The following is an 11518-nucleotide window of genomic DNA, read 5'->3' as shown; positions in this document are numbered from 1 at the left end:
GGAAGTTAGTGCATATAAATGCTTGCTAAATACTTACTGAGTAAATGAGTAGGCACTAATCTCTATATAATAACTCTTGTAATCTTTACAGTAAATTCATAAAGTAGGCTGTATATTATGCCCCCTCTACAGAAGAAGAAACCCAGGGAAAGGAGTTAGATCATTTCTCTAAAATCATTTAGCAGTCCAGAATAGGACTGGAAATATGGTAGTCTGGCTTTATAGCCTATATTTTCTGAAAGTGGTCCAAGGAGCTCTTGATTCCACTCCCAAACTCTTATTCTCTAGTTTTCCCCATCTCGATGTTTCAATAATTGTTGTAACCCAGCCCTCTTTCCCCTGCCCACTCCTGTTATCCAGTCCCCCTCTCTAGCCCATTTCCCTCCTCCTCCCTCCTGCCCCTAGAGTCGACTCCAGGAACAAGGGAAGTCCCTCCTCCCCCCAGGGTGGCCGACAGCTATGTTTCCAGGCCCCCTTCTTCCCTAAGGTTGCCAAGAACAAGCAAGAAGTACAACAAGAAGGCCAACCTTCTTCTAAGATTGCCAAGAACAAGCTTCAAGTACAAGGAAGAAAAGTGCCAAGTTTCACAAAACCCCCAAGTTCTCAGTAGATAAACAACAGTGGAAAACTCATTGAGACTTGATTAATTACTGTTGTATAACCATAACCATTGTGATATGAGATGTATCCATTGTCAACCAAAGCTGTATTATTGTTCCATTGCTATATCCATGACTACCCAAGTTGTAACCCCCCCTTAACCAGTCACATTTTGCTTCTGTAATATGCTTGCCCAAAGCCTATAAAAGGTAACTCACCCTCACACCTGGGCTGCTGCTGACTGTCTCTCGGAGCAGCAGCCCCTGCGGCAGGTAAAATAAATTACCAATTAACTAACCTAAGTGGGGGTCCGACTCTATTTTTCCAGGTCTCCTAAGTTACTTCATAATGACCAGCTGCTCAAGCCAAAAATCTACAAGTTACTCCTTATTCCTCTCTTTTTCTGGAGGCAGAGTCTCACTCTGTAGGGTGCCGTGATATCATCATAGCTTACTCAATGTCAAACTCCTGGGCTCAAACGATCCTTCTGTCTCAGCCTCCCAAGTTGCTGAGACTATAGGCACCCGCCCCAATGCCTGGCTAGTTTTTGTATTATTAGTAGAGATGGGGTCTTGCTGGTCTCAAATTTCTGAGCTCAAGCAATTCATCCTCCTCAGCCTCCCAGAATGCTAGGATTACAGGGATGAGCCAATATACCAGCCTTTTCCCCTCTAATAGTCAATTTTTTAGCCAAGTCTTATCAGCTCTACCTCCAAAATACACCTGAATCCTTTTCTCTCCAGTGACACTGTCACCATGCTCTGTACGTACAGAACTGCCAAGCACCTGGTGGGTTTCCACTCTTGTTCCTGAATATTATCTAATTTCCTAAACTGCACATTAAACCCTGCTACTCTCCTGCTTAAAACTTTCTGATGCCTTCCTATCATCCTTGGAATAATCCAAAGTCTTACCTTTATCTACTGGGCTCCTACAGACCTCTCCAGCCTCATGTGGTCCATGTGCTCCAGCCTCCTTCAACCTAAGGCTTGGCCCCTCCTCTTCCTTCTAGAAGGTCAATAGCCAGCCCCCCTTCCTCCCATTATTCAGGTCTCAGTTAAAAGTTCATCTCCTAAATAAAAAAAAGTCACCTCCTTGGGGTGGTCTCCCCTGACCATCCAATCTGATTAGTTTTCCTGCCTCCCAATCTCTTTAGTATGTCTTTAGTATGTCACGCTATTTTGTGTCCTACATAGTATTTATTAACATTAGTGTTTATTTATCCCTTCTGCCTCCTCTTTCTAAAACTGGAGCTTTAAAAAAAATATATGATAAATACGTGATACAGAGGCGGTTGCTCACGCCTGCAATCCTAGCACTCTGGGAGGCCAAGGCGGAAGGATTGATTGAGTTCAGGAGGTCAAGACCAGCTTGAGCAAGAGCAAGACGCTGTCTCTGCTAAAAATAGAAAAACTAGCCAGGAGACCGGGCGGGTCCCTGTAGTCCCAGCTTCTAGGCAGAAAGAGGCAAGGGGACTGCTTGAGTCCAAGAGTTTGAGGTTGCTGTGAGGTATGACTCCACAGCACTCAACCCCAGGGCTTCCCTTCAAATTGGTCCTTTGTTTAATCCTGAACGCCTCTGGCTGCAGCCACACGTCTGTAACCGCTCTTGGACAGGGCCTTATTTATGTGATTCATTCCCCACACGGAAGCTAATATAGTTCCTATTTGACGAGGCCAAGGCTCCCTGTAGGCCCACTTTCCTGACTCCTGATATGGGGCACAAATTTGGTCTGACAGAGAGAATGGTACTTACAGCAGGATGTGCGTGGCCCAGCACAAAACCCAGGTCTGCAACAAAGGACAGATCCCGGGAACATATGTGGTCCAAAGGGAAGGAACTGGCATGACAGTTCTGTGCCGTCCTGACTGCAACTTAGCCTTTACATATAGAAGAGGGGAGAGGTGTCACAGCACTGCCTATGGTGCCCCCTGCAGCACCCCTGTAGGAACACTGCACGCCTTCCTGGAAGGCTTCACATTTTCCCTTACGTTAAGCACGGCAGTGCCACAGATAAATGCACCCACTACAGGTCCCCTTGGAATATGGAAATTCTTTAACTTGCAAGAGATACACCCGGCTCGGCGACGTAGCTGGGTGGTTAGGGTGCGGGCCACATGCACTCTAACCACCGAGTGAGACCTACACAGTGAGACTTTTTTAAAAAAATTATATATATATATGATTTTCTATATATATAATATAGAAAAAATGTAACAAAGAAAAGTACAAAAAAATTACCTATAATCCCACCATGCAGAGAAAACCAGGCTAACAATTGAACGTTATCTTTTCGAACCTCGCATTTTATTTTCTGAAGGCGGGCGCCCTCTTCTGTTTGTAAAATGAACCTCAGAATTCTTCCTGAGTGACTCGCCGCCGGGATAAGGCTTTGCAGATGCTGGTTCGGGGTCTGGTAATTTAAGGACTCGTAATTCAATGGTGAAGACAATGGGAAGGAGCGGCAGCATGATCGCCGCTTAACAGACTAGGAAGTCGAGACTTGGAGAAGCGACGAGACTTCTCTGTAGACGCTGAGAAGAAAGGCAGAGGCCGGGAGGCGAGGACAGGGAATAGCGGCCATCAGCGGCCTCGAAGCCTAGTGAAGCGCGGGGAAGCAAGGGAGCAGGCCAGGCTTGGGCGTGGCCTATGGCGCGACGTCACATTTTCCTGTCTGGCCGCCTATTGGTTCTCTCCAAACACATTTTCCGGGGCAAGAGAAACTAGTCACAGAGCCGGAAGTGATTCGAGACAGCGGCGGCGTTTAAAGTTGAGCGACCGGGTGCCAGTGGAGACGGCCACCTTCTTTCCAGCCCGAGTTAGGAGAAGGCCCCCAGAATTCTGGTGCCCCATGGAAGGGAACTGACTTGGATCACATAGTACCCCACGCAGGTCTAAAGATCAGAGCCACTGAGGGCTGCCGGAACCCCGCCCCCAGGAGTCGGGAAGCCCACTCTTGGTCCAGGACCCGAAGGGACCTCCCCGGGGCGGAACCCTCTGGCCATGGCCACGCCCCCGGGAGCCGGTCCCGCAGCTCTGCGCTTCGCAGCTGCAGCCACCTGGCACGTCGTGCGTGAACGCTGCGTGGAGCATTTTCCCCGGGTTCTGGAGTTTCTGCGATCCCTGCGCGCTGCTGCCCCTGGTTTGGTTCGCTACCGGCACTATGAACGACTGTGCATGGGTCTAAAGGCCAAGGTATTAGAGCAAGTGGAATCTGGAACGGGAGATAGGGGCGGGATGTGAGGGTGCGAGTTGGAAAAGGGCACCTTGCCCCGAAGTGGAGATTCTGAGTTTATTACTGTATAGGTGGTAGTGGAGATGATCCTGCAGGGCCAGCCTTGGGCCCAGGTCCTGAATGCCCTGAATCATCACTTCCCAGAATCTGGACCTGTAGTACGGGACCCAAAAGTTGTGAGTAATCCCTGAACGAGCCCTAACCTATTGCCCTTCCTGCTGGCCACTGGATTCTAGGGTTCCTAACTTGTCCTCCATATCCTCAACAGACAGAGCGGGATCTGAGGAAGATCTTGGAGGCACAGGAAAGTTTTTGTAAGCAGGTGAAGGAGTTGTCAGAGACTACAGTGGATTTGGCCTTGAAGCTGCAGGTGAGACTGACTGGTTTGGAGTCTATGTGGCTCCTATTTTGTCTGATCCTCTTCTGACCTGCTTCTTTCATTCTGCAGGAACTTGAACAAGAATATGGGGAATCCTTTCTGGATGCCATGGAAAAGCTATTTTTTGAATATTTGTGTCAGCTGGAGAAAGCACTGCCTACACTGCAGGCACAGCAGGTTTTGCTGGAGTAAATCATGTGAGGGCAGAGTGTGGGGTGGTTACTTCAAAAACTGTTGTCTTTATCTCTCTCTCCCTGCCCACAGCTTCAGAATGTGCTGAGTTGGATGCAGCCTGGAGTTTCTATCACCACTTCTGTTGTCTTGAGTCAGTATGCTGCAGACATGGGTTGGCCACTTCCAGGTACTTGTAATTTGGTGGTATAGTGTTTAACATGAGACCTTTTTAAGCAGCCTAGTGGAATAGTCACATGGGCTTGAAGTACAAGAAACCAGACTGAGTTATTCTACTATCTGTTCCTTTCATAAGGAGTCTCGTTATCTTTTTCAGAGTATTCTGTTAGTGATTCATTGAGCCTCACAGAGCCCGAGGAACAAGCTCTTCAGCAACCAAGACTAGCACTCCACAGTCCTCTAGTGAAAGCCAAGACTGGCCCACACAGTCCTCAAGAACCAGTTTCAAGGAAGCACCCAGAACCTTTAGCTGGCCACCACTTCAACCTGGCCCCTCTAGGCCGGCGAAGAGTCCAGTCCCAATGGGCATCTGCTTGGGGAGGCCATAAGGAACGCCCCATGGTCATGCTCTTTCCCTTTAGGAATCTGGGCTCACCAACCCAGGTTATCTCTAAGCCTGAAAACAGAGAACGTGGGATACACACAGCAGATCCAACAGGTGCTGTGGACACAAGAACAGGCTCCACTGGCAAATCTAAGAGTCCACACCAGACCATGGGGGGAAGGGCTCTGAAGGAAAATCCAGTTGACTTGTCTGCCTCAGAGCAAAAGGAGTGAGTGGAACAGAATTGCTTCTCCCCACTAGGAACATTCTCTGCCAGCTTTCCCTTCATCCTATCCTGTTTGCTTGCTCCTACCTCAGGAATTGCTTGGATTCCTACATGGACCCCCTGAGACTATTATTATCACCTCCTAGGGCCAGAAAGCCAGGTAGGTAGGAAATCTGAGTTAGAATTGGATCAGATAGCCTCTTCTCTTAGGGATTCTTAAGAACTTCTATTCCCCTACAAAGAGTAGTTTGATTCTGGTTTCCTTCCTGCAGTGAGTCCTTCATCTCTGTGCAGCTCCGTCATTACCATAGGGGACTTGGTTTTAGACTCTGATGAGGAAGAAAATGGCCAGAGGAAAGGAAAGGTGAGTAGGAAGGCACAGAAGGCTGGGGAAGGGGATGGGCAGAACAAGACTGAGAAATCTACATGCTCCAGAATACAGAGAGTTCAAGGAATGGTTTGGGGTGATAGGCTCTCCCTGCTCCCTTCCCTACAGGAGTCTCTGGAAAACTATCAGAAGACAAAGTTTGACACACTGATCCCCACCTTTTCTGAATACCTTCACCCTTCTGGCCCCATTACCATGCCTGTCCCTTCCCATCACTGTATAGACAGCTCTAGACCCCTGTGACAGGACTAAAATGCCCTTTGCGCCCATCTCCTACCTTCTCAACTCTGCAAGTTTAGTGGGAATGAAATGGAAGCCCAGGCTTAGGTTGCCCGACTACATTGCTAAAAATACTTTGTAACATTTGATTTTAAATTAAACTTAAAAAGATGGATTTGTTAGAATACTGTTTTGATTTAAGGGAGGGGAATTAAGGCTTCCATAAGGTCAGCATAAGTCATTCTTCAAAACAGAACTGGAAGAATCTCTTTACCTTTTTTTCTTCTCTTGGAAAGTACTGTTCAGCTGTGCCCAGAAGGGTTACCAGGATTGAGAGTCTGGAAGGGAAATGTCCTTTTGCTATTCTGAAAATACATGAGTCCTAATGCCAGAATAAACTTTGTAAATTTTCATGCTGCCATGGTATCTGGGGGCGGTGAGACTGGAATGGAGATATTTCATGAGAATAATACTCATTGTCCTTGATCCCACTGGGTCAGTGCTAACCCTAACCCCACCCACCCTGAAGCAGCTCCCACATGCTGACCTTGTGCAGAAAGCCCCAGCATCTCTTTGAAGTCAGTAGAATCTTTCTTTATTGAGGTATTTCAAATATGTAAACACTTCTGAGACTTTTAGATATTCAAAGGTCCCATTTACAAGACATGATTCTGAAGAGGCTGCCTCTTTCAGATCAAGGCCATGTAAAACATTTATGTTTCAATCAGCATCTTTTTCTTTTAATAATCTTCAAGATATTAGGTGCCCAGATTCCCATTTGATTATTTTGTCATTTTCTTGGACTGTTGTTGTCTTTGTTTCTTTCCAGTGAGTGCCTTAAGCACTTTGAGTGTGCAGATTGAGAAGTATAGAGTTACTGCAGGAGCCCACAGGAGATGATAGGAAATGAGAATTCATAGCTGCAGTAGCTGTGATGGGTGAACAGCCCTCTTGTGAAGCCCCAAGGTAGAGTGCTGGTGCCTTGGGAAGGCAGAATTGCTCAGCTCTAGTGCTCATCACTAAACATTGGATTCAGCTGCTGGGTGACTCGGATAAAGGTAGTTCTACGGCTCAACTCCTTCAGCTGAGCTGCTCCCACATAAGTACATGTAGAGCGAATCCCTCCTAGGATGTCTCGGATGGTATGTTCCACATCCCCTTTAAAGGGAATTTCCACTGTCTTTCCCTCTGAGGCCCTTAGAATAAGAAAAACTTTATTACTTTCTCCTTCTGGATTCCTTAAGCCAGTGGTTCTCAACCTGTGGGTGGCGAATGCTTTGGGGGTCAAATCATGCTTTTACAGGGGTCACCTAAATACATCCTGCATATCAGATATTTACATTACGATTCATAACAGTAGCAAAATTACAGTTATGAAGTAGCAACAAAAATAATTTTATGGTTGGGAGGTCACCATAACATGAGGAACTGTATTAAATGGTCGTGGCATTAAGAAGGTTGAGAACCACTGCCTTAAGCCCAAGGACTCTTCCCCAGTCCCTAGCATTGAGCCCTGGTTCACCACTCTTCTCCCGAGAACTGTACCATCTGTCTCCCATTTCTGAGTTCTGCCTCTATACTACTTTGTCATGCTCTCCAAGACCCCTCAGCTCCTGAGCCTCCACACGTACCTGTACTCAGCCATGCTTTGATAATACTTCTTCATGGCCATTTCAGAACTCATTCCATAAAAGAGTTTGTACTTCTTGCCATTCTTCTCAGTGAGCTCACCACCTGACTCACTGTGCCCAGCCAGCATGCCACCCAGCATCACAAAATCAGCCCCTGCCCCTATCAAGGAGAAGGGAAAGAGATGAATCCGGCCAAGGTGCCCACATGGCTAACTTCAAAAGCAACTCACACCAAATTCCTAGTCCTGACAATGAATTCATCATCTTCCTGGTTCTGTTTCCCTGGATAACCCACAAACCACACAAGATGTGCCCTGGCCTCTGCTCCTCAGTGAGTGCAATTTCCCCAAGATTAAAAAAAAAAATTTCTGGTTGGGTATAGAGGCTCATACCTGTAATCCTAGAACTCTGGGAGGCTGAGTCAGGAGGATCCCTTGAGCTTAGGAATTTGAGACTAGCCTGAACGAGGACAAGACCCCATCTCTACTAAAATAATAATCATAAAAAAGATGAGCCAGATGTTGTAGCATGTGCCTATAGTCCCAGCTACAGCAGAGGCTGAGGCAGGATCATCTGAATGCAGTTTGATGTTGTTGTGAGCTAGGCTGAGGCTACACACTCTAGTCTGGGCAACAGAGTGTGACTCTGTCTCAAAAACATATATATATAAAAATGTAAAAGGCTCTAGAGATTTCTTTTGCTTTTGCTCTCTCCTTTTGCTGCTTTTGCTATCTTCCATTCATTTAATTTACTATGTCTAGCTAAACAACTCATTTCATGTATCCTAAGAGCAAAGGTCTCCAACTTTAATGTACATAAGAATCACCTGGGAAACTGTATAAAATGCAGATTGCAGCCCCCTTTCCTTAGAGGCTGACTTTGTAGTTCTTGGGTGGGGCTCAGGAATCTACATTATGCAGCAATCCTGGGGACAATCAGATGGCTTAATCAGAGTCTCAGGTGTCCCTGGATGGCTTGCCTCAGGTGATATCACAGGCTTCCAGGTCACTAGTTCATATAATGAAAGAATCTGAATGGTTTCCTGAGCCTCTCCTAGCCTGATCCAAGACCCTCAGAGGTGACTCATCCTCTTCTACAGGATCCTCCTTCCATGCCCTCCCAAAGTCCTTACCAAAAGCCTTGGCCACATCCCCAGGACAGCTGCAGCCTCCATCCTGCAAAGTAAGGGGCACTTCAAATATATAATATGAATTTTTCAAGTCCTCTCAGTGATGTTCCAATGGCCCACCTCAGAGCTGACAAGAACTCAGGAGTCCTGATCCATACCTACCAAAGCCTCTATACCCTGCTGAAAACCCAGCTGTTTGGCAGCCTCAGGCCCTACCCTGCCCTTGAGCCTTACTGAAATGATGTGGCCATTAAGGCCATGAGCAGCATCAGCACACTCCATCACTGCACTGAGCTGTGGATACCCCACTCCGGTCTTCTTCCGAGTGGTACACACAGAGCCTAGGAAGAACATGACAAGGGTAAGAATGAAGTGCTCCACAGTTGTTTGCCATCAAAGGAGTAGCCAGTGGCCTCAATGAACCCGCTTACCTGACCCAATTCCCACCTTGACGATGTCAGCCCCAGAGAGGATTAGCTCTTCCACCATTTCTCCTGTTACCACATTCCCTGCCTGAGACAGAACAATGGAAATAGAGCATCCTTGGGTCAGAAACAGAGAGGAGGTAATGGGCTCTCATACAGAGTATGCCTGGACCATGACTTTCCAACATTTTTACAAAGAAAGTGTGCCTAGGTCCCCCCATGAAGGCCTCTTAAGAACTTTTTCTTCTTCTTGAGATAAGAGTCTCACTTTGTTGCCCTTGGTAGAGTGCTGTGGTGTCACAGCTCAAAGCAACCTCCAATTCTTGGGCTTAAGCAATTCTCTTGCCTCAGCCTCTCAAGTTGGGACAGATGCCCACCACAATGCCCAGCTATTTTTTTTTTTTTTTGCAGTTTTTGGTTGGGGCCGGGTTTGAACCCACCACCTCCGGTATATGGGGCCAGTGCCCTGCTCCTTTGAGCCACAGGCGCCACCCTCAGCTATTTTTTGGTTGCAGTTGTCACTGCTGTTTTAGCTGGCCAGGGCCAGGTTCAAACCCACCACCCTCGGTATATGGGGCCGGCACCCTACCCACTGAGCCACAGGTGCCGCCCTCTCTGAGAACTTTTATGCTAACTACTTCAGAGGATGCCACTTCCCACCCATTCCCCTGTCACCAAGCTGAGGTAGGGGGTGAGTGCCCTTATCACTGTTGAACTAGGGTAAAGCCAAGGTCAAGGGTCCACTTTATTGCCTCAGGCAAACATGTGTTGTAATCAACAAGGAGACCTGAGGTGCCATGAAGGAACACTCAGTGAATCAAAGGGAACTGCTGGACCAAGCTCAGATCTGATTTAAAGATTTATCAGCCCTTCCCCAAGAGATCCCAATATAACCTGTCCTTAAACAGTTCTGTCAAAGAACCTCTGATTTTAGGGAAAGGGGGAAAACATGAGAATGTAGGCCAAATACCCATCTGCCCAACTGTATGTATTTCTGATAGACACCCCTCAATGCTATAATGAAAATGAGGCCTTGTCATCACTCCCCTAAGCTTGTAAAAAATAACATCCCTCAGTGCTAATTGTTTCAGGTAACCTCTTTTATGTGATTGTAGCACATGTCCATTTCAGTAGGCAGACATATATAGACCACAGGTATATATGATGCATAAATGTTCCATCATGGTTGGTGAGTAATGTCTGAGACGTTGGATTTACAAAGTAAAGTGTCAGAGATACTGCATGGACCAATACACAAGCATTTTAAGCTTGGGACCAGGGATAATCATGGATAATTAAGTGGGCTAGGAATATCATATGCAGCAGAGGAGAAACGAACTGATGGAACAAAACAGAATGGAAGGAGAGAAATGTACCAACTATAGAATGATAGGAACATACCATTATGGTGTGTTCGGGGAAGCGCGTCCGCAAATCCTTCACAAATTCAACAAAGTGTTCAGAATAGCCATTTGCCACATCCAGGCATATATAGTTCACTTGGGGAATAGCTTCCAAGATCTGTTCCAGACGCTCAAAGTCAAAAGAGCCTGTGCCTGAGCTGGCAGCCAGATGCTGTGAGAGAAAAAGAGCCACTGGCAAAGGAGGCTGTGACATCTAAGATGATCTGGTGAACAGCCAACAGAGGTCACTGGTGAGGGTTGTTCCCCAGGAAGCCAAAAAAGATTTCTGGAAAACTGGGATAAGGAAGGGTACAGGATAGGCCCAGGGTTACCTCAAGACAGTCAGGATTCTGTCTAGCAAACTCTTGCCACTGATCGAGGCTGTAGTGCTTATGGACAGCAGTGAAGAGGGAGAACTGGGGAGAAGAAAGAGAACTGTCAAAAAAAGACATTAGGGTCCTTTTTCTAGAAATAGAACTTTAAACTATTCTGAGGGAGAAAATATCTGAAGTTTACCAGGAAAGCAACTTGAAAAGGTAAATGATTGAGCTGAGAGTTTTTTTGAGTTCAACCATTATTCTCCCTACAAATATCAGTAGTGCTTTTTACCATAAGCTAGTACTTGTCAGATAATCCTACCCAAGTACTGAGCGATCCAGATTGGATTTCACCTACCCATATATACACTGCTTCTGATTTAAAAGGTGACAAGGAAAAGTTGGTTCAGTGGGACAAGCAGCAGACATGGAAGATTATGAAGTTGGATGGAGTCTGTGTTCCTCTGTACACTGAGAACACTCATTCCCTCATCCTAAGGTAACCCAGTGCTAACCAAATTTGTTTTTGCTATCTTCTGGTTCATTTACCAGCAATAATTCAGTAGGTCTAGGTGTCCACAAAAGGTAATACCTTAAGGTAAACAGAGCTGATAAGGTGCTACCCCACCTTTTTTCTTTTTCTGCTGGAATAGAAGACAAATTTTCTTGTTTGGGACATGCATGAAGCTGAAAAGTCTGTTTTATTCAGTCTATTTTATTTATTTTTTTGAGACAGTCTTGCTTTGTCACCCTCAGTAGAGTGCTGTGGCATCATAGCTTACAGCAATTTCAAACTCTTGGACTCAAGTGATTCTCTTGCCTTAGCCTCC

At 46.4% G+C, this 11518-nt stretch overlaps 2 protein-coding genes across 5 annotated transcripts in view; one reads left to right on the top strand and one right to left on the bottom strand.

The window, feature by feature from the left end:
* Nucleotides 1–3351: 3351 nt before the first annotated feature.
* On the top strand, nt 3352–6194 carry TINF2 (TERF1 interacting nuclear factor 2). Of its 2 annotated transcripts, XM_003801962.3 has the most exons (9): nt 3352–3795; nt 3907–4011; nt 4104–4205; nt 4284–4391; nt 4479–4575; nt 4723–5179; nt 5269–5336; nt 5449–5540; nt 5673–6194. In XM_003801962.3, the coding sequence occupies exons 1-9, from the start codon at nt 3604–3606 to the stop codon at nt 5805–5807; spliced, it is 1356 nt and encodes a 451-aa protein (XP_003802010.1). In that variant the 5' UTR covers nt 3352–3603; the 3' UTR covers nt 5808–6194. The 2 variants fall into 2 exon arrangements, with proteins under 2 accessions (XP_003802010.1, XP_023363917.1); XM_023508149.1 differs by having other exon boundaries at nt 5449–6194.
* Nucleotides 6195–6360: 166 nt separating this feature from the next.
* The window catches only part of GMPR2 (guanosine monophosphate reductase 2), a 9402-nt gene continuing 4244 nt past the window's right edge, over nt 6361–11518 (bottom strand). For 2 of the 3 annotated variants that reach the window (XM_012812818.2, XM_023508147.1), the window contains exons 4-10: nt 10704–10787; nt 10370–10543; nt 8975–9056; nt 8778–8884; nt 8547–8589; nt 7415–7574; nt 6361–6979 (exon numbers count right to left, since the gene is read on the bottom strand). In XM_012812818.2, coding sequence (XP_012668272.2) covers nt 6790–6979; nt 7415–7574; nt 8547–8589; nt 8778–8884; nt 8975–9056; nt 10370–10543; nt 10704–10787 — 840 coding nt within the window. In that variant the 3' untranslated portion in view covers nt 6361–6789. The remainder of the gene's footprint in view (nt 6980–7414; nt 7575–8546; nt 8590–8777; nt 8885–8974; nt 9057–10369; nt 10544–10703; nt 10788–11518) is intronic. The other variant, XM_023508148.1, reaches the window with a different exon arrangement.

This window comes from Otolemur garnettii, unplaced genomic scaffold (assembly GCF_000181295.1).
Source record: "Otolemur garnettii isolate 467f Iridium unplaced genomic scaffold, OtoGar3 scaffold00225, whole genome shotgun sequence".
Classification (NCBI taxonomy): Eukaryota; Metazoa; Chordata; class Mammalia; order Primates; family Galagidae; genus Otolemur; species Otolemur garnettii.
This window is presented reverse-complemented; position numbering and strand designations above follow the sequence as displayed.